Source organism: Salmo salar, chromosome 02, assembly GCF_965601325.2.
Source record: "Salmo salar chromosome 02, fSalSal1, whole genome shotgun sequence".
Taxonomy (NCBI): domain Eukaryota; kingdom Metazoa; phylum Chordata; class Actinopteri; order Salmoniformes; family Salmonidae; genus Salmo; species Salmo salar.
Window position 1 is genome coordinate 47144536 of NC_138292.1, and position 27073 is coordinate 47171608.

The window sequence follows — 27073 nt, forward strand, 5'->3', positions numbered from 1 at the left end:
TTCTCACATAGGTATTCCTCTTATCTAGGTGGGTGAGGGCACCGTGGAGAGCAGCTGAAATTGCGGCATCTATGGATCTGTTGGGGTGTATGCAAATTGAAGTGGGTCTAGGGTAGCTGGGATGGTGGAGTTAATGCGTGCCATAACCAGCCTCTCAAAGCACCTCATGATTACAGAAGTGAGTGCTACAGGGCGGTAGTCATTGTGACATGAAGCCTTAGAGTTCTTAAGAACAGGAATGACTGTGATCATCTTAAAACATGTGGGGATTACAGACAAGGAGAGGTTTAAAATTACCGTGAGTATATATGCCTCCCAGCTGTTCTGCACATGCTCTGAGAACACGGCCTGGAATACTGTCGGGGTCCGCGGCCTTGCGGGTGTTGACCTGATTAAAGACCTTTCTCACGTCGTCTTGGAGCGCGAGATCACCCAGTCCTCTGGGTCGGTGACGGCCCTCACACCCGATGTTATGGTTTTCAAAGCGTGAATAAAATGCATTGAGAACGATGTGTTGAACACTGCAGTCGTATCCAACTTGATAATTTGAGAATAGAACTGACCCCCCCATTGGTTCAGGCTCAGATGATGCCAGTCTCGTTGGGTCCAGCAGAGATGTTGAGACATGTTAGAGTGGAGCCAGGCACTAGGTTGGCCTAGAGGGTGTGTGCGTGTGTGTCTTCCTTAGTTACCACACAGAAAGCCCAGCTCTACCTAGGACCACACTGTCTTTATTTATCTCAGCGGTTACTTTGATATCTGCCATGTCATATTTCTACCTGGGCAGCCTGCCTGTCTCCCTCTCACTGTCAAGGTGAGAAGCGTCATACCAGAACGGACCGACTCAAACCTCCCACGTCCTTTTAAAACTGTTCATACTCCTTCCATCTTTCTTTCCTTTCCTGCACCCTATCTGTGCACACACTCCCTCTTCTTTCCTCCTCGTCTGCAGACTCCCTTTCGTTCCCTTCTCTCAGTCCATCTCTGGCAGTTACTCTTCTGGAGAGTTATTCAATTCTGACAAATACTGTAAATGTACATTCATGGAGTACTAACAACGTGCCATTCTAGCTTACCTCCATAGCTTTTCACAGTAAGAAATAGAGAGAGATGCATTCAGTGCTTGTGTTGGAGATGAAAATGACAGCCCACTCATGCAGCATAAGAAAATCATACTGTTATTGTTTTGCTCAATGGGAGTGGCAAATAAATTTGTTTTTGAAACTTCTTTCTCAACATCTCTCTCAAGGTTTGATAACATTTATATCACGCTTCGATTAACACAGATTAACAGCAAAAAGAAAAGGCAAATTGCGTTATTCCCTTGTAATTTAAATAATTTATTTACCACTAGAGTACAACAACAATAATGTGTTACAATACATCATAGTGGGTCAACAACAACAAAAACATAATCATCATAAACAACAACAACGAAAAATAATAGCTCTATCATGACAATATTGGTGCCTCGCTCCTCTTCCTGGTTTTCCAGGAAGTCCACTGGCGCGGGTGCCCAAAGGGGGGGTGGGGTTAGGGGCGGGGTAGTGTCACCTACACTTCCTGCTCTAAGTCACATCATCAACACTCCTCATTTAATAAGGGGGAAGTAACGACTAATAAAAAATACAAAAATAAAAAACAGAATCAAAATAGCGTCAGTGCAATTCTTTGTATCCAACAATTTTTATTCCTACAAAGGACAAAAACCTATGACTGAATAATGGCTTTACACTTTGAGGGAGGCGGGCGAGACAAAGCTTTTCGGATGCAAATGAGCAGATACAACGCTGGTGTCTGTAACAACTACTGCACACCTGTAAATATGACCTTTTGACCTCTGACCTAAAGTAATCTCAAACCTAATGGAATGGTCTCGAAGGTTCATGGACAATCTCTGAACCAGGTCACATCTACTGTCCATTCTCACCTATTGTATCCCTTCTCTCTAATTGTCACTACACCACTACTATACTTCGCTAACTAATATACCTCCACATTCCCATACCACTGCATCATATAGACAAGGACAACCCTGTTCTACTCAGAACAATCCAACATATCCACAGAAATCTTAAACGTGTGTTTATGATGACATACCTTGTGTAGTTGATGGAATCACTGTTGGGCTTCCTAAAGCATTCAAGATTCAATGCACAAGGTAAACAGAGCTCAACATTACTGTTCATTCCAGCAGAGTTTGAATATGTTGCCTGCTGCAGGGTTTGGGATGGGTCTGTGTGTTTTTTTTTTATGAGTATGCCCGTGTGAGGATGAGTCTCTGTTGAAAAGGTAGGCATGCTAGGTGTGCTTATTTTCTTTTGTTCTCTGTCTCTCTCTCACAGTCTCCTAGCCTCTTTCTGCCTTAAGTGGCTGTTACAGCACATATAAACAGCATATGGGATGCGATTGTAACATTACTATGTTATAACATATTAGTAAACTGACATTGGGAAGTGGATTCATCCACCACTTCCCGAGAGAGTTGAAAACGCGTTGGGTGCTAACCATAAAACACTGGATATTAAATAGGCAATACAATTATCAAAAATCTAAACAAAATATAAAATGACAATAGTTTCAAAAGGATGCAAAACAAGACAAACAAAATCAAGGAGATGGCTTTGAATGTTGAAACCGGGGGGGTCGTCTTTGTTTCTCAGACGTATTATTTCACATATAGACACTTATACTTTTTTCCAGTGTTTGCCGTACTCTTGCGTCTTTGTGTGACAAGTGTGTGAGGTGAGGCATGTTAACAGGGCCTTTCTAAACACAAAAACACAGGCACACCTGTACAAAAGCCACAGCTGCGGGTGTGTGTGTGTGTGTGTGTGTGTGTGTGTGTGTGTGTGTGTGTGTGTGTGTGTGTGTGTGTGTGTGTGTGTGTGTGTGTGTGTGTGTGTGTGCATGGATGTTTCGGGAGATATGTTTTCTGTACCTAGATCTGCTCAGCACCTTTTCCACTTGTGCTTGTAGGAGATCAAATATGTCTGTACAATAGTGCAGGAGAGTAATAGTGTGACTGACTGTGTGGATGTACAGTATGTGTTTGTTGATGAATGTGCGTATGTGTATATGTACAGTATGTGTATTTATATGTGTGGGTGGGTGGGTGCATACACGTGTGTATGCATGTGTGTGTGACTGAATATGCACAGTTCCTAGCTGCACTTGCAGGACTTGACGATCATGTTGGAGAGCTGCTCTATCTTGGGGGTCTTGCCGATGTAGTAGAGGATGGTGAGAGGTTCCAGATCCTGAGACACACAGCAGGGCGATGCTGACGCCTCCGGGTTGATAGTGTTGTACAGGCCTAGCACCTGAAGCGAAGAATCACACACAGAGGTCAAGTATGAGGCTTGATGTTGACAAAGGCAATGGCCTGCTGTGAAACTATCAAAAAAACAAAAAAGAGGAATGCGACGATCTTCAGAAGAACTCCACTGCACAATGCTGCCACAATGACCACTACTCCACACTGCTACTCTCACCACTGCTCTACTACCACTCTGACCTCTGCTGGCTCTAAACCAATCCCTTTGGATTATTTAACCTTTGACCCTTGACTTCTCACCTTGGAATGCTGGGTGTCAGCGCTCCATAGATAGGGACAGGCCCCGGCGCAGAAATTAGCATTGTAGCCCTTGGGCTCATGGATCCACCTCCAGCCCAGATCCTTCTTGAAGTCGATGTAGAGCGACCGCAAGCAGCAGTTATCCTGGACATTTCTGTGCATAGGAAGACAGAGAGAGTTAGGAGTGAGGGATGGATACGGTTCTGTGGGAGCCACACTTGTGTGTGTTTGTATGTGTGTGTGTGTTTGTATGTGTGTGTGTGTGTGTGTGTGTAAGAGAGAGTGAATACATGCATAGCTGTGAGCAGAGAGAGTTCTGCAATAAGAACAACTGCCAAGTGTGTGTGCACCACTGAGAGGGTGAGCTAGTGAAGGAGGTAACTGTTTACTAGGTATGTACAGTGTCTATTAGATGTGAGTGTGCATGCACACATGCTTGTGTGTGTGTGGAGTTCCCGCCAGCAGAGTGGTGTCGGGGTCATGTGAGGATCAGTGGGGTCAGTAGGGGTCATTATGGGTCAGTACCTAGAGCAGAAGGCAGCGTCCAGGGCTCGTTTGGAGCGGTGGCTCTTGTGCTGGGACTCCAGGCGGTAGGAGGGCAGCAGCATCATGAGCAGGTGTGGAGCCTGGGCGCTGTGGCGCCGCTTCCTATACACCTTCAGGTCTCCGCTGTGGTGGAAGCTGTCATCTATACCTGTCAATCACACACATACATATCATCAAAATCCATCATGTTCATACAATGTCAAATCAAGTTAGGGGTTAGGGGAAATCAAGTGTGACATTTTAAAGTGGAAATGACACATTTTAAAAGCTTTTTAAAACCTTGAATACACTACAATTTGCATTTCCTGCTGCACAGGAAAATTCTCTGCGACAACAGAGTGATCATATTAAGATAGAACATCTGTGTAGGACCCATAGGGCTCTGGTCAAAAGTAGTGCACTATATAGTGACTAGTGTGCCATTTTGGACACACTCAAAATCATCTGTACTAGTGAATCCCACAAAATGCATATCTGCTACTGTCACGCCCTGACCATAGAGAGAGAGCCCTTGTTTCTCTATGGTGTAGTAGGTCAGGGCATGACGAGGGGGTGTTCTAGTTGAAAATTTCTATGTTGGTGTTTTGGTTTGGTTCCCAATTAGAGGAAGCTGGTAATCGTTGCCTCTAATTGGGGATCATATTTAAGTAGCTATTATTCCCACCTGTGTTTATGGGATATTGTTTGTGTTTGTGCATGTGCACCATGTAGTCACGTTTCGTTGTTCGTTTATTGATTTATTTGCCTTTGCTTAAAGTTTCACTTTGTAATAAATATGTGGAACTCAACATCCGCTGCGCCTTGGTCCCGTTCTTACGACAACCGTGACAGCTACTTACTGCACATGTACACTTGCCAAACACGTTGTTGCATAACTATTCATGTCAGTTAGCTACATATGAATGAAAGTAAAATATAACGTACTTATCTCTCAATATACAGATATTCTATCTTTATTTGATCACTCTTGTCACAGAAAATGTTCCTGCACAGCAGGAAATGCAAACTGTAGTGTTCAAGGCTTCTAAAGTTTTTCATTTCCACTTAAAAATTTCAGACTTGATTTTCCCGAATGAAAAATGTATCAACCCCTTCAAAAATGTTCATAATTCACATTTACTGTTTCTGCAGGATTCTTTTCCTGCTGTGAGAAACTACTCAAATTAAGATAGCATCTGTATGCTTGTAGAGTAACACACATGTATTGTCCAATACATACCTGCAAAGCGGGTTTCCAGCTCCTCACTCTTATTGGGGATGATGTAGTTGTTTGAGGGCACAAACGTACAGCACGGACAGTGCAAGCTGATCTTGAATCCACTGTTTCTGTCTGGGGGGAAAAATAGACAGGATTGTTCATATACAACAGGCCAATGAGATTTCAGCATCATGTATGATCAGTGATTCAGCTGTAGTATAGGAAGTCAAAACCTCTGCGTCCTACCTCTGTGAAGCAACCATTCACTGACTGCCTCTGTCACGTCAAAAGACAGCCACTCTCCCTCCGTGCGCGTGCGCACCACCTTGCTGTCAATGTAGCGCTGCGTCGGGGACGCCAGGTCCTTGTGACTCAAAATCTGTGGAAACAACACATGTCCTATGTATGAGAACAACCTGGAGGGAAATTCTGGTAAGAGTCCCAGAAGTCGCTCCTGGTTCAGTTACTCGGGTCTAGTAGTGGTCCCCCCAGTCTCCAAGACTGCCATCAGAGCCCCGATCGTTTGAGCAGGTCTAGAGGAGCCGAGCTGGGCCCGGAAACAGATGCCGGACAGAGCGTTGTTATTCTGCTGTCCTTCATAACCATGTGTTTATGTTGGCCATGCTCTCCTTAATGTGAGAAACACTGCTCCTCTACTCCACCACTGTCTGCTACACCACTGAGATCTACTGCTGCTACAGGGAAGCCTGATGAGAGAAGCAAGAGAGGGAGGGAGAAGAGGTAGGGGAAAGGCGAGAGAGGGGCAGAGAGAGAGAGTGAGAGAAAAAGGAAAGAGAGGTTGAGACTAGTCAAAATCTCTGGAAAGTAAGCCTACAGAGACTGGGGCTAATTACTTACAAACCCTTGAGATGAGAGACAGACATTGGGGCCCATCTACCTGGATGGTCACTTACTTCAACATATCTAGGCCCTAGCTATCTTTCCTCAAGTCCCTGGCTAGTCTTCACTAGGCCCTGGCGAGTGAACCATCTCAGGGCCCGATCACTCCTCAACAGTCATGGTAAAGAGAGAATCTTCCTAGTAGTTAATGTATATTAACACTGTATCTGTGAAAAATACATAATTGCGATACGCTCAATTTCACTCTGTATCTGAATGTGTGTGGAACTACACACGTCAGTGTAAGGTTTTGGCTGTCCAGTTCAAGTACAGCACGACTTGAATGTATTACTGAAGGTTATCAGTTGATCTCCTTGGAGAAACTCTCCCTGGTTGCACCGGCTCTATCTGTCCTCCCTCACACGCTTTCAATCGCCTGTGTTCGCGTGAGAAAATCCTCCATGTTGAGCTGTGTTTAGGCCACCTGTCATTCCCCTGGCTGGACATAAACACTACCACGCCCTGGGAATGGGCTGGTGCCGATGGTCCTACACCGTGTGGAGGCAGTAGACGCTGGGCTGGCTGGGCCGGAGCGCAGCCACCCGGAGACTCAGCACCGGGTCTAAATCACCGCTCTGCATTCCACACTCCTCTCTCCACTCACAAATAACGCTGGACTGATCCATGAGCCGCCCGGCTCCCGACACTACTGACTCACACATTTCTAACAGGCCCACGCTGAACTTCATAATGTGTGTGTGTGTGTGTGTACGCATGTACACTCAAGTATGGCATGTAGTCATTTAGTGGTAAGCATTTAGTAATCTATTTCATACTGGTTTGAAGTGGTAAAACTTAAAAAAACAAAAGTAGTATATTTGTGGAATACCACCATATTATTATTCATGCTGTATCAGATGTGCTAATAAAGATACAGTATGTATATAGTATGGAGTGGTTGAGTAAAGGCTAAAGGAATAGACACACCATAATGTACATCACCTGCTGGGTGTCGATGAACTGTGGCGATTGAACTTGTAGAATAGTTGGGAAATTAACAGAAAATGACAGCTGTTGTACTGTGGTCAGAGGTGATAAGATGGCCACTCACTGCTTTTAACCATTCGCTGGCACGGTCTGTTTTGTCCTTAAGTGGAAATGACACTAGATCCAGCTCAGAGTGGTTCATCAACTAGGTTTTCCATCAAATTGACTTGTTGTGGATAAAAAGCTGTGCGTGATGACATAATGCACATAAAAATACCTTTTGCGGTTAAATTCCAGAATAAAAAAGTAAGATGGGTTTCCAATGCATTTTCAACTCTACTGATGGTTTTCTCACAAAAGATTTTGCGTTATATAGCGAGTGTGCCCACTCTGTTATTGACACATGCGCTCTAGCCAACAGCTCACAGATACCGTGCGGTTAGGCCTATGGCCTACATGATGAGATTATTATGGACAAAAGAGCAAGATTATTTGTATTTGTCAAACGGCAGCCAAGCATCGATGATCATGTCACCAGACTAAGACCCTCGATGTTTATTGGAAAGGAGCATCAAGCTCATCACATTGCACTTTCACAAACCTGTGAAGTTCATCATCATTTATTTAGTCTGTAACCTGATGACTCCGGTTCTATTTTGTGGGTTTTTCTTCTGAACTGGGGCCATGATTAATAGGGACAGCTGGGGGCATTCGTATTCTGCCGCTAGAGGTGAAATTCTTGGACCGACGCAAGACAGACGAAAGCATTTGCCAAGAATGTTCTCATTAATCAAGAACGAAAGTCGGAGGTTCAAAGACGTTCAGATACCGTCGTAGTTCTGACCATAAACGATGCCAACTAGCGATCCGGCGGCGTTATTCCCATGACCCGCCGGGCAGTGTCCGGGAAACCAAAGTCTTTGGGTTCCGGGGGGAGTATGGTTGCAAAGCTGAAACTTAAAGGAATTGATGGAAGGGAACCACCAGGAGTGGAGGCTGCGGCTTAATTTGACTCAACACGGGAAACCTCACCCGGCCCGTACACGGAAAGGATTGACAGATTGATAGCTCTTTCTCAATTCTGTGGGTGATGGTGCATGGCCGTTCTTAGTTGGTGGATTTGACCAATTTGTCTGGTTAATTCTGATAACGAACGATACGCCGGCATGCTAACTAGTTATGCGGCCCCGAGCGGTCGGCGTCCAACTTCTTAGAGGGACAAGTGGCGTTCAGCCACACGAGATTGAGCAATAACAGGTCTGTGATGCCCTTAGATGTCCGGGGCTGCACACGCGCCACACTGAGCAGATCAGCGTGTCTCCCCTTCGCCGAGAGGCGTGGGTAACCAGCAGAACCCCACTCGTGATAGGGATTGGGGATTGCAATTATTTCCCATGAACGAGGAATTCCCAGTAAGCGCGGGTCATAAGCTCGGTTGATTAAGTCCCTGCCCTTTGTACACACTGCACATCGCTACTACCGATTGGATGGTTTAGTGAGGTCCTCGGATCGGCCCCGCTGAGGTCGGTCACGGCCCTGGCGGAGTGCCGAGAAGACGATCAAACTTGACTATCTAGAGGAAGTAAAAGTCGTAACAAGGTTTCCTTAGGTGAACCTGCGGAAGGATCATTAACGGGTTGCCAGCCACAGGCGTGGGGCTGTGCTCCAAAAACAAAACTCTGCTGTGGGTTGGGTAGGGGGCTCACGCCCTTCGGCGCGGGGTTCTTGGCCGGGAGGGTGGCTTCGGCCCCAGCCCGAGCCCGGTTCCCCGCATCACCATGTCGCCTGGGTTGCACCCGACCGGCTCCATCCCCCCTTTCCCCGTTAGGCACGGCCGCTTGGCAGTCGCGTCCGAAGGGGATTGGGGGTTGCCGGTGAACCGGGTCTTCCCGACTTGGTCTCCATATTTAAACTGCTTGGGTATCGCCCAGGACCCTCGCACGGCTCTGGGAACCCAGCCATCCGCTTCGTGCCCAGGTGTAGGTTTAATGTCTCCCGTCGCTTCGGCGGAAGTGGAGCACCCGGATGTTTTTCGTTCAACCTCGAACCTTTTTGCTCCGTGAACTGTGGCCTCTCGCTCTGGCGAAGGGTGTGCAGGGAAAATGAAGGCAACCTCCCCAACTCCGCCTAGCCACTAGCCTCTGCGTAAAACAAAAAAACAAAAGAGTACAACTCACAGCGATGGATCACTCGGCTTGTGCGTTGATGAAGAACGCAGCTAGCTGTGAGAACTAATGTGAATTGCAGGACACATTGATCATCGACACTTCGAACGCACCTTGGGCCCCAGGTTCCTCCTGGGGCTACGCCTGTCTGAGGGTCGCTTTGCCATCAATCGAAACCCCCAGGTTTCCGCGGCTGAGGCAGTCGCAGGCTGCCTCCGTGCGACCAGGACGGTTCGGTGTGAGTGTTGAGGAGGGGCCTCAGCTCTCTCTCCTCTCCCCCGTGCTCCCTTCCTTTCCCTTCCTGCCTCGGCCGGAGGCACCCACTTTCCCCGCATGGTCGGGCGCGGCTGCCGGTAGACTCTGTCTTTCTGTGCTGCCCACGTTACACATGTGGTTCTCGGGGTAGCGCTCGGGGTTAGGTTTGGGCCGCGGAGCTCCGACCGCCGACCTGAACCGGATTGAGAAGGTGACCCCGGGCGCCCGGCCACACTCCATTCACTTTGACTACGACCTCAGATCAGATGAGACAACCCGCTGAATTTATGCATATTTCTAAGTGGAGGACAATAAACTAACCAGGATTCACTCAGTAGCGGCGAGCAAAGAGGGAAGAGCCCAGTGACGAATCCCTGTCCGTCCGGCGTAGTGGGAGTACCACACAACATGTTATCGCGTGACCCCAAGTTTACTTCGATATGATGGTTATTATATCAATATTTGTGAATAAAAGCGTTTCCACTGACATTTCTCGCATAATTAATTATACTGACACAAAAAGATGCCAACTTGTTCAGCATACTTTGTTTAGTCTACATTTGGAAAGTTTACCAACAAATTTTCTGTTTCCATCAGGCTGGTTGTAATTTTTAAATTTTTTTATACTATTATTATTTTTTATACTATTATTATACACATTTTTTTTTTAAATGGTTGGATGGAAACCTGGTTAGAGATGAGGACAGAAGGGAGGTTTACCTGGTACAGTTCAATCCTCTGTTCAGACACGCGGGCCTTGGGGTTCTGGAGGCGGAAGACGCGTAGCTCAGCCTTGACCAGGTTAGAGGCATTCTTCTCCATGGAGGTCACGTCGAAGGTGAGCCGTCTGTAGTACGGGTTGTAGTGCGTGGGAGAGATAACATCTGAAACACAGGAAGGAGGACGGAGTTTAGCAACACGACTGACGATTTTGTTTATGTGTGTGTAAAGACAAGACCAATCCAAATGTAATGGCTAACAGGGTGGAAATTCATCCCTACTTTTACTCTTCACTGTGTTCAGTTGAAAGGTCATAAAAAGGCAAAGAATGGTCAAATTCTCATAGTTTCTCTATGAGAAACCACAGCAGTTATCAAAATGGCTCACACACCAGATTAGAATTGATGCCATTCGCTCACTTGCAATGTTAAGACACACACGTCTCGCTGTCTCTCCCGAGGGTCACTTGGGGGTAATGCTGCAGTTCATATGGTTCCTATAGGAACCCGGTATTATGGTAACGCTCACTGAATACTCCCGAACATGTGTGTAACCCTGTGTAAGTATCTGATACGGGACCTGCACAGTAGTACTGTAACGCTCACACACAACTCAAAACCATGTGTGGTGGAAGCGTGTGTTTGACAGAAGCTTACACAGTAGAACCGGGTGACACACTTAGCACTGACAACCCTGTGTGTAGTGGTGCGCCTGACAGCCGTGCTTGGGCGCAGAAAGTAATGCAACACACGTAATGCTGGGAACCATCTGTGCGGTGGTGTGTGTTTGACAGTTCCCTACACCACGGTGTATTAGGAGGCCCGGAGCCTTAAATTGATGGCTGCGACGTTAGGCAGAAGCCCAGGATTAGCCAGCCACCATCGTTTGTTTAAAGAGAGTATACAACCGCAACGACCATCAAGACAGGAGGGAGAGAAGGGGGAGAGAAACTGCTAAGCAGTTGTACTTGGAGCCAGACCTTAAAGGAGAACTACAGCCAAAACCATTTACTTTACTCAACACTGAGATAAATTAGTTGAATTATAATAGCTTGTGTGTGTGCGGTTTGTGTGTGTGTTAAACACAAAGCTGTGACAATGCTCTTGTGTCAGAGGGAGCATGTGTGAGGTGACTGTGTCTAATGTGACCTTTGACCTTCTTAGTGAGATACCCATTCAGGTCTCTCACAGGCACCTACCAAATACCCATCCCAGGGTCATGTTCCAGAGCAGGTCCTGTCTTTTTTTATCAGTCGTCTATCAATCTTTTTTCTCTCTCTCATTTTCTCTCTCTGTGTTGCGCCAGTGACCAATGGTCTGGGCGCGCCAACACTAACCCTTCTCTGTGTGACCAGAGAGTCAGATGAGCCAAGACTAACTACGCTCTTGCTCGCTTCCTTCCCATCTGTCAACAGAGAAAGTCACACTTCCAAGTCCCAATGGGCCAGCTTAAGGCGGTGTGTAACTTCTACACAGCAGCACTGCCTCATGAATGATGCCGCTGTGCTTAACACAACACTGGCCGCATTGACTGAGGGCACAGGAAATAGTGCAGCTGGACTAACCACAATGAACACACACTCACCTAATGTACAGGTCTGGATATCCATTCGCACACATACAATCTATTTGCATACACTTCAAACAGACATATACTACCGGTCAAAGGTTTTAGACCACCTACTCGTTCAAGGCTTTTTCTTTATTTTGACTATTTTCTACATTGTAGAATAATAGTGAAGACATCAAAACTATGAAATAACACATATGGAATCATGTAGTAACTAAAAAAGTGTTAAACAAATGTGTCTGTGTGCACTGCACCCGGGCTCATTCAGGGAATTGAGAAGCGAGGAGGCAGTGGTGATGTCACACACGGAACGGATCACACCAAGCGCAGGCTCATTGGGAGGGGGTGAGGGGGTTGGTTAGAGGGGTTGCACTATACTTTCATTAACCAGACCAAGGCCTCCGTTCCCTCTTTCCTTCCAGAGGGGAGCCTGATGTCACATGAGAGCTGTCACACACAGCGAATAGACAGCCCCCTGATCCCTTTAATCATTCCGTTCATTACTCATCACTTCCATGACATCACAGGCCAATGGCTAAATAGTCAGGCATGTGCTGCTGGGAGAAAAATACTATATTGCCCCCATGTATATTCAGAAGCCAAGCAATGATTGTCATGGACTTTTCAAAAATAAACAACAAGCACACACTCTTCACATATTTATTTATTATCACATTTTTCAACCAGGCAAGTCAGTTATGACGGCCTGGCAAGTGGCAAGTCACACAAGCAACTGGGGGAGGAAAAAAAAACTAGGCCCATCTTTCAGGGATCACACTGCTTCATAATAATACACCAGGAATTTTTTCCTGCGCGGGGAGGAAGAAATTTGTCCTAGGATACTTCAAACATCAGCTTCCTTCCTGAGAGGAAAGAGAGGGCAGTGTGCTGGGCTTAGCTGGACTCTCCACCTTGTGCTGCTGACACAGAGTATTGCCATGGAAGGTTAAAGCAACACCAGTGGGCTGGTGTGGTTACAATGGCTGAGTTAGCTGGAAGAGGGTGCCTGTGACACCAGGGTTGTGGGGTTGGTTCTTGTATATTAGGCCACATCCAAGACTTAGACAATCTAATGTGCCCTATTATAACATTTATTGATTACAACCTATATACAGTGCCTTCGGAAAGTATTCAGACCCCTTGACTTTTTCCACATCTCATGTTTTCCTTATTCTAAAATGGATTAAATAAATAAAAATACAGAGCAATCTACACACAATACCCCATTATGACAAAGCGAAAATAGGTTATTAGAAATGTTTGTACATTTCTTACAATGAAAAACAGAAATACCTTACTTACATAAGTATTCAGACCCTTTGCCATGAGACTCGAAATTGAGTTCAGGTGCATCCTGTTTCCATTGATCATCCTTGAGATGTTTCTACAACTTGATTCCACCTGTGGTAAATTCAAATGATTGGACATGATTTGGAAAGGCATACACCTGTCTATATGAAGTCCCACAGTTGACAGTGCATGTCAGAGCAAAAACCAAGCCATGAGGTCGAAGGAATTGTAGAGCTCCAAGACAGGATTGTGTCGAGGCACAAATCTGGGGTAGGGTACCAAAAAATGTCTGCAGCATTAAAGGTCCCCAAGAACACAGTGGCCTCAATCATTCTTAAATGGAAGAAGTTTGGAACCACCAAGACTCTTCCTAGAGCTGGCCGCCTGGCCAAACTGAATAATTGGGGGAGAAGGGCCTTGGTCAGGTAGATGACCAAGAACCTGATGGTCACTCTGACATCTCTAGAGTTCCTCTGTGGAGATAGGAGAACCATCTCTGCAGCACTCCACCAATCAGGCCTTTATGTTAGATTGGCCAGACAGACGCCACTCCTCAGTAAAATGCACATGACAGCCCACTTGGAGTTTGCCAAAAGGCACCTAAAGACTCTCAGACCATGAGAAACAAGATTCTCTGGTCTGATGAAACCAAGATTCAACTCTTGGTCCTGAATTCCAAGCGTCACGTCTGGAGGAAACCTGGCACCATCTCTACGGTGAAGCATGATGGTGGCAGCATCATGTTGTGTTGGTGTTTTTCAGCATCAATGACTGGGAGACTAGTCCGGATCGGGGCAAAGATGAACGAAGCAAAGTACAGAGAGATCCTTTATTTACATTTTAGTCATTTAACAGACGCTCTTATCCAGAGCGACTTACAGTAGTGAATGCATACATTTCATTAAAAAAAAAATCCCCATACTGGTCCCCCGTGTGAATCGAACCCACAACCCTGGCGTTGCAAACACCATGCTCTACCAACTGAGCCACACAGGACCTTTATGAAAATTTGCTCCAGAGTGCTCAGGACCTCAGACTGGGGCGAAGGTTCACCTTCCAACAGGACAACGACCCTAAGCACACAGACAAAACAAAGCAGGAGTGGCTTCGGGACACGTCTCTGAATGTTCTTGAGTGGCCCAGCCTGGACTTGAATCCGATAGAACATCTCTGGAGAGACCTGAAAATAGCTGCGCACTGAGCAAAGGGTCTGAATACTTATGTAAATGTGATATTTCCGTTTTTTTTAAATGATCTAAAAACCTGTTTTTGCTTTGCCATTATGTGATATTGTGTGCAGATTGATGAGGGAAAAAAACAATTCAATACATTTTAGAATAAGGTTGTAACTTAATAAAATAAGGCTAAAACCTAATAAAAACCTAATAAAAGTCAAGGGATCTGAATACTTTCCGAAGGCACTGTATATACTTGCTCACCAAACATCTAATTCCAAAATCATGGGCATTAATATGGAGTTGGTCCCCCCTTTGCTGCTATAACAGCCTCCACTTTTCTGGGAAGGCTTTCCACTAGATGTTGGAACATTGCTATGGGGACTTGTGGGGATTCCATTCAGCCACAAGAGCATTAGTGAGGTCGGGTACTGATGTTGGGCGATTAGGCCAAGCTCGCAGTAGGCGTTCCAATTAATCCCAAAGGTGTTCAATGGGGTTGAGGTCAGGGCTTTGTGCAGGCCAGTCAAGTTCTTCCACACCAATCTTGACAAACCATTTCGATGTGGATCTCGCTTTGTGCACAAGGGCATTGTCATGCTGAAACAGGAAAAGGCCTTCCCCAAACTGCTGCCACAAAGTTGGAAGCACAGAATCAACTAGAACGTCATTGTATGCTGTAGCATTAAGATTTCCCTTCACTGGAACAAAGGGGCCTAGCCGAACCATGAAAAACAGCCCCAGACTATTATTCTTCTTCCACCAAACTTTACAGTTGGCACTAAGAATTCGGGCAGGAAGTGTTCTCCTGGCATCCGCCAAACCCATATTCGTCCGTCGGACTGCCAGATGGTGAAGCATGATTCATCACTCGCAATTCCACTGCTCCAGAGTCCAATGGCGGCGAGCTTTACACCACTCCAGCTGACGCATGGCATTGCGCATGGTGATCTTAGGCTTGTGTGTGGCTGCTCGGCCATGGAAATCCATTACATGACGCTCCCAACGAGCAGTTCTTGTGCTGACGTTGCTTCCAGAGGCAGTTTGGAATTCGGTAGTGAATGTCCAGCTACACCATGGTGCTACCCTAGAAGGTGCTGTTGAGGCTTCTGTAGACATTCATTGCAAAACAGTGAGTTTTATCAGTTATTTGGTGACGTGAGTATATTTAGTATAGTTTTATCTAATAAGGATAACTTGTTTAATGTTTCACTATTTACATTTCTATGAAATTCACTGAGTATGACGGTGCCCCCCTTCTTCCTCTGAAGAGCCTCCAGTAGCGTTTATCTTGCGGGAATTCCATTAAATACGCATCTTTCCCATGGCTCCAGAGCCGGGAGGACTGTGAACTGCTCAATGTCTGCTGTGCAGTTATCTAAACAGCAGAGTCACAGGGACCTGTGCCAACCAATGCAACCCCTCCCAGCGTCCTTCAATCCTCACACTGTCACTGACCTCCACTGACCCTACACACACTTCCTGCGCCCTGGCTCCACCCACTTGCTTCCAGTCCCCGGAGCGGTTCCAGAACTGCAGCCAGCATCATCTTTGTCCTTTAATGCACTCCAGACATGCAGGTTTTATACAGTACACCGGGTGGGTGTGTGTGGTGTGTGTGTGTGTGTGTGTGTGTGTGTGTGTGTGTGTGTGTGTGTGTGGAGGAGAAGTTAGACTAGCCTCCAGCTGCCCAAACTCTCTCAGTTTATACTGAAATGACACTAAAACTGGCCTTAATTGCAGACTGTTTGACAAAGAGCGATGTTTCAAGCTGTGTCTGGCTTCTACTTTACAGAGCGACATTAAGGAGATTTTTTTTACATGAAAGGGACTTCACAGTGCTTGGCAAAGCTCAGTGAAACACCTGCAGTGGGCAAACATTTGACCTCCGAGAAAGAAAAAAAAACAATTTAAGGCCAAACTGTTTCATTTGGAGTTGGTCTGTGCTGGTTTCGGCTGAGCTCACACTGCTCCAGCAGTACTGGACTTTGACCCCTTTTGCTAATGGTTAGCCAATAAAAATGTCTGCACAGGTTTTACTTAGGATCTACACACTATATTAAAATCTCATTCAACAAGCTCTTTCGTCTCCTTAACTTGAAGACAAGTTGATTTTTCCTGCCCTCACTCCCTGATAATAAACAGTGCAAATCAGTGAGAAACAGCTGAAGAGTGCCTACAAAAGTTAAAATACCTAACTCACAAGGTTCTGCTCTGGAGAAAACATACCTGGTCCCAGATCTGAGTGAGCTGTCTTGCCAATTCCTATGATCATTGTCATGCCAAACATTTAGCATGACAACAACCAGAAGTTAGCTATACAGCACAAGCAGATCTGGGACCAGGCTAAAAACTGCGGTTTCAATAAAAACCTGTGGTACTAGCACAGGCTATTAGGATTTCATAACAACACCTGCAAGTGTTTTTGCAGATAAATTGCCATGGCGCATGCAAACACTGTCACACACACACACACACACACACACACACACACACACACACACACACACACACACACACACACACACACACACACACACACACACACACACACACACACCCACACACACACACACACACACACACACACACACACACACACCACACACACACACAGGGGGATATTACAGGGTGTTTTGTGTAATATTAAAACATTTGAGTTGCCTGGAGACCTTAATGGCATAACATGTGGCTTTAATAAAATATGACATTAAGTGGTATATATTTTATGAGGAGACATTCATTTTCTTCATTGTTGGAATGGTCCTACAAGCCATGAATTACGAGGAAAATATCAAAATGTTTGTTCAAATTCCCCAAAAGTCTGATTTATGACTTTGTAAAATTACCGGATGCAACTGTTTGCTACCTCAGAGTAATTTTTACCATTTGAAAATGGAAATTGGTTTGCAGGGCTGAGATATCCCGGGACAGACTGAAGGGAAAATTATTTGACCTACTTTGGAGCATTTGTCACTTCTGTAAGACATGCTCTCAGATTCCCCAGGCTTCCTCTATGCACGGACAGTCTGTTCTCTCACACACACTCTGGACCGGCAAGTGGTACCGATGCACCAAGTCTGGAACCAACAGGACCCTGAACAGCTTCTACCAGGAGTAGCCATAAGACTACTTAATAGTTAACTAAATAGCTACCTGGACTATCTCAGGACTTTACAGTGCGACCATTTTACTCACATATCACATATGTGCCTAAATATTTTTCTGTGCAACCTGGAATTTTTATTTAGGAGCACCAGTGCGCCTAGAAAAATGAAGGATTCTAGCTTTATTACCATAAATATTTATCATTGTGCTCCAACATTTCTTTGTGCCAGCCGACATTTTTCTACTTAGGCGCACGTGTTCCTTGTAAAAAAAAAAAGTCAGCATAGAGCCCTGTATCTGCATTTGACCCTCTTTGCACTAATTCTTTTGACTCATCACATACACTGCTGCAGTTACTGTTTATTATCTATCATGTTGCCTAGTCACTACCTATATGTACATAAAGTGCTTTCAGAAAGTATTCAGACCACCTGACTTTTTCCACATTTTGTTACGTTACAGCCTTATTCTAAAATTGATTAAATCGTTTTTTCCCCCCTCGTCAATCTACACACAATACCCCAAAATTATTACAAAGAAAAAACTGAAATATCACATTTACATAAGTATTCAGACCCTTTACTCAGTACTTTGTTGAAGAATCTTTGACAGCAATTGCAGCCTCGAGTCTTCTTGGGTATGGCGCTACAAGCTTGGCACTCCTGTAATTGGGGAGTTTCTCACATTCTTCTCTGCAGATCCTCTCAAGCTTTGTCAGGTTGGATGGCAAGCGCCACTCAAGGACATTTAGAAACTTGTTCCCCGAAGCCACTCTTGTCGTTGTCCAGTTAGAAGGTGAACCTTCACCCCAGTCTGAGGTCCTGAGTTCTCTGGAGCAGATTTAACTCTTTTTTAACTCTGTTTATTCAGTTTTACAAACAAGACAACACAAAACAATATAAATAATATACTCAACTAGAAAAAATACAAATAAAAAAGAATAGCTTTAAAGATACCATACTTTAGACAAGTTAAACACACCGGGCAGAAGGCTACAAAGGTTAAAGGACAATCTGTAGTACAGGGACAGAGCAGACACCTCACCATTGTTTCTGTAAACAAACAAGGGACAGGGGTGGAGAAATGCAGCCACTCACAGACAGTCATGGCCACAGACCGACCATCCACTGGACCAAAAACAAAGTTGACAATGCTTTAAAAAAAAAAAAAAAAAAAAACGTGAGCGTGAACAAAATAAAAATAAAAACAGGGCAAAACAAGCTCACATCTTAGTCTCTGACTGGGCAAGATGAACAAGGCATCCGCAGGTCACAATGAATAAGCACATCATCAACCTTAATCCCCCCCCCCCAAAGAAAACACAAAGAAATGCTCATCCAGCCCTTAAGTCACAGGGGAGTCAAATACAGACATATTATTGTTTTAATATGAATTCCATCAGAGATGGATTGTTTAAAGTAAGATCGGAATGGAGCCCAAGCCTCATAAAACAGTTTGGGGTTCCCACGTGTATTGAAATACATTTTTTCTAGTTTCAGAGAGCACAACACATCTCCCACCCAATATTTATAAGATGGAGGAACTGCCATCTTCCAGTTCTGGAGTATTAGCCGTCTAGCTAAAAGAGTTGTATAAGCAACAGTGTCCAACTGAATTCTTCACAGGGGGGATTCTATGGGCAGTACTCCAAAAAGGGCTGTAAGGGGAGACGGATCTATAACAGTGTCATATATATCAGAGAAACATTTAAATATTAATTCCCAGAAACCTGACAGTTTATGACAGCCCCAAAACATATGATACAGTGTGGCTGGTTCCGTTTTACATCGGACACAGGTAGGATCAAAATCAGAGAACATTCTTCCAAGTTTGGCCCCGGACCAGTGGATACGGTGAACCACCTTGAATTGAATGAGGCTATGTCTAGTGCTAAAAGAGGACAAATGCAGCACAGATTCCCAGGTGTCTTCCCCAAGTTCCTCCCCTAAATCCTTTTCCCATCAAGTCTTTAAAGGCACCAAAGGAGGGTTCTGTAAGTCATTAATGATTGCATATACATCTGAAATTGCGCCCCTAGGAAGCTTGTTCAGCTCAAAGATGCTCTCTATAGCTGTATTCTGCAGGCCTATGGGGAAATTCAAATGTATTAGCTCTGACAAAGTTCCTAGTCTGGAGATAGCGGAAAAAGTGGGATTGAGGGAGGTTGAACATTTCCTGTAGCTGAGCAAAAGAGGCAAATGTATCATCAAAGAATAATTGGGGTAGTGAGGAGAGGCCTAGTGAGTGCCAGATGCCAAAAGCCCCATAATTTAAAGATGGAAGAAATAAAATGTTCTGATTGATTGCGCCTGATAGAGAAAAGCCTCGGAGGCTAAAGGATAAATGGAACTGATTCCAAATTTTAAGAGACTGCTTTACAATTGGGTTGACACACCTTTTGCCTAGGGACACTGGGAGAGACGAGCACAACACAGAAGAAAGTGCAGCAGGTTTACACGATTCAGACTCCATCTGGACGCAGAGTGGTCTAGGGCCAGTAGGATCAGTACAAAAGGGCTCTTAAATTTGCAGCCCAATAGTATGTCTGAACATTTGGTAGAGCTAAACCACCTAATGCCTTAGGCTTCTGTAAATGTTTTCTACCAATCTGGAGCAGATTTTCATCAACAACCTCTCTGTGCTCCATCCATCTTTCCCTCTATCCTGACTAGTCTCCCAGTCCCTGCTACTGAAAATCCCCACAGCATGATGCTGCTACCACCATGCTTCACCGTAGGTATGGTGCCAGGTTTCCTCCAGACGTGACGCTTGGCATTCAGGCCAATGAATTCAATCTTGGTTTTATCAGACCAGAGAATCTTGTTTCTCATGGTCTGAGAGTCCTTTAGGTACCTTTTGGCAAACTCCAAGTGTGCTGTCAAGTGCCTTTTACTGAGGAGTGGCTTCTGTCTGGCTACTCTGCCATAAAAGCCTGATTTGTGGAATGCTGCAGAGATGGTTGTCCTTCAGGAAGTTTCTCCCAACTCCACAGAGAAACTCTGGAGTTCTGTCAGAGTGACCATCAGGTTCTTGGTCACCTCCCTGACCAAGGTCCTTCTCCCCCGATTGCTCAGTTTGGCCAGGAGGCCAGCTCTAGGAAGAGTCTTGGTGGTTCCAAACTTCTTCAATTTAAGAATGATGGAGGCCACTTTGTTCTCAGGGACCTTCAATGCTGCAGAAGTGTTTTGGTACCCTTCCCCAGATCTGTGCCTCGACACAATCCTGTCTCGGAGCTCTACGGGCAATTCATTCGACCTCATGGCTTGGTTAAAAAATGATCTAAAAACCTGTTTTTGCTTTGTCATTATGGGCTATGGTGTATAGATTGATGAGGAAAATGTTTTATTTAATCCATTTTAGAATAAGGCTGTAACATAACAAAATGTGGAAAAAGGGAAACGGTCCAAATACTTTCAGAATGCACTGTATCTTCCGCGATTACCTCGTACCCCTGCACATCAACTCGGTACTGGTACCCTGTGTATATAGCCAAGTTGTTGTTACACATTGTATATTTATTCCTTATTATTTCTTCTATATTTCTCTCTGCATTGTTGGAAAGGGCCCGTAAGTAAGCATTTCACTGTTAGTCTACTCCTGTTGTTTACGAAGCATGTGACAAATAAAATGTTATTTGAGATGAGGAGACGTGGAGAGGAGAGAAAAGATAGAAGGGAGGAATGCAAAGGTGAGCGGGAGAGCGGGAGAGACAGATCCCTTGTGGAATCAAGACGAACATCTGAGGATGAAAAAAAAGGCATGAGCAATAAGAAAGGAGAGAAATATTAGTCAAGAAAATGTAATGAAGAGGTCGAGGAAAGGAGAGAGGAGAGGAAAAGGCGACTGGCTGAGAAAGTCAAACTTGACAGATGGAATAGGAGAACAACGAGACAGCGATAAAGAGAGAAGTCGAGAAGGAAACAGGGACAGACAGACAGGAGATCACAGAGGAAAGAGTGGGGGGGAGTGAGAGTAAAGGGGAAAAAAGACGACAGAAAGAGCGAGAGGGAATGTGAGACGGAAGAGAGCTCCCGGCTGTCTCGTTCCCTGCAGACGCCTCCGCCCAGCCACTCACCTGCCAATAGCAAATTGAAAACAACTCTGCACATAATCCCTGGGAACTAAAAATACCCGGTGCTTTGAAGCCCCTTCCACGAAGGCCTGTCAGTCTCCACAGGCCTCTTTCCCAGCAACAGACCAACACACACACACACACACAGAAACATATATACAAACATACACAAAAACACACAGTGTGAGAGTGTGAGAGAGAGAGTGTGAGAGTGTGTGAGAGAGAGAGAGAGAGAGACTCAGATGAGAGGGGCTTTTGGGCTTCAGCCACCAGACAGACACATGGTCCCTCTCCACTGTTGCTGTATGGCAACCAGAAAACAAGCAAGCTAGGCAGCAGCATAACAGAGCAGCGAGGGAGAAAGATGAGGAGAGATAGTGTAAGGGGGAAGGAGAAAGAGAGAGACCTCATGGCGGTGTGTGTATGTTTGTGTTTAAATGTGTGTGTGTATGAGAGAGAGAGAGAGAGAGAGAGAGAGAGAGAGAGAGAGAGTGAGAGAGAGAGAGAGGGTGTGCATGCATGCTGGGTAGCAGTGGCCTGGTCCAAACTCAGTGGGAGAATACCTCACCTCATTAATCGCTGAATACATAAACCTTCGGAACACTATGACACACTGCAATACACTATCCTCTGCTCGATGATTGCATAACATTACAAACCGCAATCACACATTCAACAGTCCCATAAAACGTGCCTCTTTGCAGTACACATTCACTAAACTGCCCTCCACTAACAGCAGCACTAGCTCTCACTCCCTTCTATTACTGTCATCTTACACGGGAACCTGTCCCATTGTTGTAAACAATAACAAAAGTCGTTGGAGGAACAGTTGTTATTCTTTTGCTTACTCTTTCCCCGTTTCTTTTTCTATCTTTCCCTCAGTTACGCAATGCTGCTTGGCCACGGTTGTCCTCCAATTCAAATGGCAGCAGCGTCCAGGTCTTGCGTAAGTTTAGCGGAGGATCAAGCCCCATTCTCAACAACAACCCCACAGTGCTGCTGTTGCTGATACCTCCTGGCTCTGTCTCTCTCTCTCCTTCTCCCTCTCTAAGAGCACCAATGAGACATCAACAGCAGAGAAACTGAACACTGACAAAGACCTCAAAGATCTACCCAACACCAAGGCTACATGGCATTATGATTACATATCAAACACAGTTTCATTATGATAGAACTCTGCTCCATGACACAGCACCAATAAAGCCACCAGTATAGAGAAAGACATAGGATTACGTATCACAGCCATATACCTGAAACAGGGATACAGGAGCAACACATTGACTATAGGAGTTGCTTTCGGACAATATCCCTTCAAGACTGACATGCAATTTGCTTGAGGTACCATGGCACCAAACCCAGGAAAGTCCCTCTCCCTTGAAACAGCTTGGTGAAAGTCAGATGTAGCTAATAATAGTGGCAAACAACATGAGAGGGAGGCTTTGACTCGCCCCAAAATAGTTCCGCTCTCCACAGTGTGTTTGTGTTCATCTGTTTGGCTGTTGTTCGTACAGCCCTCTCCTCACAAAGCAGCAACACACGCACGAACGCACATACGGACACACACGCCACATGACCATATTTATTTACAGAAGTGCAGGGGAGATAGGCAAGAGTGTTCACTAAACTAAACACAATTCATCACACACATCGAGCTACACCAGGATCAACACATACAAGGCCTTCAACATACTGAGCTAACACATCCAAACACACAAACACCAGCAGTCAAAAACAAACTATCAACGATGCTGATATTAAATAAAAGGCCCAGTGCAGTAAAAAAAGAGATTTATCTGTACTTCATATTTCTGCACTCTGAGGAAATAATACTGTGAAATTGTCCAAATAATGATAATGCTCTTTTAGAGTAAGAGCTGTTTCAAAAGACCGCCTGAAATTTCTGCCTGTTTTGGTGGGATGAAGTTTTGGCCTGCCTGGTGACATCACCAGGCGGTAAATTAGTTAATAGACCAATAAGAAAGATAGTTCCAAACCTCTCTGCCAATAACAGCTTGTTTTCCCTCTCCCCACTCAGCCCACTGCCAGACACTCCTAGCGAAAATCTTGCTTGAGAAATTGCACTTTGCTAAGAAGCTATTTTTGTTTCTTTTTGACCATTTTAATTTAAAACAATCTCAGTAAGGTACTTAATTGTTACCCCAAAATGATTTGATATTGAGATAAAAACGGCTGCATTGGACCTTTAACATAATAGACAGGCACACAGACATACTGTACACACACAGACAAGAGCACAAGCACATACAGTACCAGTCAAAGGTTTGGACACACCTACACATTCTTTATTGTTACTATTTTCTACATTGTGGAATAATATTGAATAAATCAAAACTATGAAATAACACATATGGAATCATGTAGTAATCAAAAAAAGTGTTAAACAAACCAAAATATATTTTAGATTTTAGATTCTTCAAAGCAGCCACCCTTTGCCTTGATGACAGCTTAACAAACTCTTGGCATTCTCTCAACCAGCTTCACCTGGAATGCTTTTCCAACAGTCTTGAAGGAGTTCCCACATATGCTGAGCACTTGTTGTCTGATTTTCCTTCACTCTGCGGTGCAACTCATCCCAAACCATCTCATATGGGTTGCGGTTAGGTGATTGTGGAGTCCAGGTCATCTGATGCAGCACTCCATCACTCTCCTTCTTGGTCAAATAGCCCTTACACAGCCTGGAGGTGTGTTAGGTCATTGTCCTGTTGAAAACAAATGATAGTCCCACTAAACGCAAACCAGATGGGATGGCGTATCGCTGCAGAATGCTGGGGTAGCCATGCTGGTTAAGTGTGCCTTGAATTCTAAATAAATCACTGACAGTGTCAGCAGCAAAACACCTCCACACCATCACACCTCCTCCTCCATGCTTCATGGTGGGAACTACACATGCGGAGATCATCCATTCATCTACTCTGCGTCTCACAAAGACACGGCGGTTGGAACCAAAAATCTCAAATTTGGACTCATCAGACCAAAGGACAGATTTCCAACGGTCTAATGTCCATTGCTCATGTTTCTTGGCCCAAGCAAGTCTCTTCTTCTTATTGGCATCCTTTAGTTGTGGTTTCTTTGCAGCAATTCGACCATGAAGGCCTGATTCACACAGCCTCCTCTGAACAGTTCATGTTGAGATGTGTCTGTTACTTGAACTCTGTAAAGCATTTATTTGGGCTGCAATCTGAGGTGCAGTTAACTCTAATGAACTTATCCTCTATAGCAGAGGTAACTTTGGGTCTTTCTTTCCTGTGGCGGCCCTCATGAGAGCCATTTTCATCATATCGCTAGATGGTTTTTGTGACTGTACTTGAAGAAACTTTAAAAGTTCTTCTAATTTTCTGGATTGACTGACCTTCATGTGTAACGCCCTGGCCATAGAGAGGGTTTTTTGTTCTCTATTTTTGTTTAGGCCAGGGTGTGACATGGGTGGGCGTTCTAGGTTTCTTTTTCGATGTTGGTGGTTTTCTTTGTTTCGGCCGTGTATGGCTCTCAATCAGGAACAGGTGTAGATCGTTGTTGCTGATTGAGAGTCATACATAGGCAGCCTGTTTTTTCTTTGGGGTTTGTGGGTGAATGCTTTCTGTTAAGTTGTAAGTACCTGACGGAACTGTCGTCTGTCATTTTTGTTTAATTTGTAAAGTGTTCATTTTTGCATTAAATTTCAAGATGAACACATCCTCTGCTGCACCTTGGTCTCATTCTGACGACGGCCGTTACATCATGTCTTAAAGTAATGATGGACTGTCGTTTCTCTTTGCTTATTTGAGCTGTTCTTGCCATAATATTGACTTGATCCATATCTGTATACCACCCCTACCTTGTCACAACACAACTGATTGGGTCAAACACACTAAGGAAAGACATTCCACAAATGTACTTTTAACAAGACACACCTGTAAATTGAAATGCCTTCCAGGTGACTATCTCATGAATCTGGTTGAGAGAATGGCAAGAGTGTACAAAGCTGTCATCAAGGCAAAGGGTGGCTACTTTGAAGAACCTCAAAAATAAAATATAGTTTGATGTGTTTAACACTTTTTTGGTTACTACAAGATTTCAAGTGTTATTTCATAGTTTTGATGTCTTCACTATTATTCTACAATGGAGAAAATAGTCAAAATAAAGAAAAACCCTTGAATGAGTAGGTGTGTCTAAACTGCTGACTGGTATTGTACATGCTTGAATGCACATAAGCACACATGTAAACAAACATGGACACACACACATGCATGCACACAATACACACAATACACACCATTACATCTTAATACAAGCAGTGCTATTCATAAATGTGCATTTGTCTTTAAGACCTATGTAATCCTGACACTCTCTGCTTCCCATAACAAAAGTGACACATCCTTCCTGCAGAAAGTTTAAAAAGCTGATTAGATGTCATTATGTAACTCAAACACTTGGCACACACACACTGGGCCTTTCTTATTATCTGGCCCCTCTGCAAACTCTCACCAGAAAAATGTCTCTACACAGCGCTAGGCTAGCTAGCGAGTTATATTATGAAGAACAAAAAACTGGACAAAAGCAAAATAACAAATCCAAATCAAATCAAATTGTATTTGTCATATGCTTCGTGAACAACAGGTATAGACTAAGTGAAATGCTTACTTACGGGCCCTTCCCACATTTGATTATGTTACAGCCTTATTCTAAAATAGATCAAATTGTTTTTTTCCCCACTCATCAATCTACACACAATTTCCCATAATGACAGAGCAGAAACAGTTAAAAACTGAAATATCACATTTACAGAAGTATTCAAACCCTTTACTTAGTACTTTGTTGAAGCACAAATGGCAGCGATTACAGCCTCGAGTCTTCTTGAGTATGATGCTACAAGCTTGGCACACCTGTATTTGGGGAGTTTGTCCCATTCTTCTCTGCAGATCATCTCAAGCTCTGTCAGGTTGGATGGGGAGCGTTGCTGCACAGCTATTTTCAAGTCTCTCCAGAGATGTTAGAACAGGTTCCAGTCCGGGCTCTGGCTGGGCCACTCAAGGACATTCAGAGACTTGTCCCGGAGCCACTCCTGCGTTATCTTGGTTGTGTGCTTAGGGTCGTTGTCCTGTTAGAAGGTGAACCTTCGCACGAGTCTGAGGTCCTGAGTGCTCTGGAGCAGGTTTTCATCAAGGATCTCTCTGTACTTTTCTCCATTCAGCTTACTCTCGATCCTGGCTAGTCTAGCAGTCCCTGCTGCTGAAAAACATCCCCACAGCATGATGCTCCCACCACCATGCTTCACCGTAGGGATGATGCCAGGTTTCCTCCAGATGTGATGCTTGGCATTCAGGCCAAAGAGTTCAATCTTGGTTTCATCAGACCAGAGAATCTTGTTTCTCATTGTCTGAAAGTCCTTTAGGTGCCTTTTGGCAAACTCCAAGCAGGCTGTCATGTACCTTTTACTGAGGAGTGGCTTCCGCCTGGCCACTCTACCATAAAGGCCTGATTGGTGGAGTGCTGCAGAGAAGGCTGTCCTTCTGGAGCAGAGGAACTCTAGAGCTCTGTCAGAGTGACCATCGGGTTCTTGGTCACCTCCCT

General features: G+C 44.7%; 1 protein-coding gene, 1 non-coding gene and 1 pseudogene across 2 annotated transcripts in view; 2 read left to right on the top strand and 1 right to left on the bottom strand.

Moving 5' to 3' along the window:
* Nucleotides 1-1316: 1316 nt before the first annotated feature.
* Nucleotides 1317-27073, bottom strand: part of LOC106584161 (transforming growth factor beta-2 proprotein-like) — a 33625-nt gene continuing 7868 nt past the window's right edge. Inside the window, exons 2-7 of the mRNA XM_014169098.3 lie at nt 10289-10452; nt 5568-5700; nt 5343-5453; nt 4103-4271; nt 3578-3731; nt 1317-3323 (exon numbers count right to left, since the gene is read on the bottom strand). Of these exons, the coding sequence (XP_014024573.1) occupies nt 3165-3323; nt 3578-3731; nt 4103-4271; nt 5343-5453; nt 5568-5700; nt 10289-10452 (890 nt within the window). The 3' untranslated portion in view covers nt 1317-3164. The remainder of the gene's footprint in view (nt 3324-3577; nt 3732-4102; nt 4272-5342; nt 5454-5567; nt 5701-10288; nt 10453-27073) is intronic.
* Nucleotides 7369-8780, top strand: LOC145864374 (uncharacterized; annotated as a pseudogene).
* Nucleotides 9319-9471, top strand: LOC123740016 (5.8S ribosomal RNA). The gene has a single exon (XR_006768106.1). It is a non-coding gene; the product is annotated as a 5.8S ribosomal RNA (ribosomal RNA).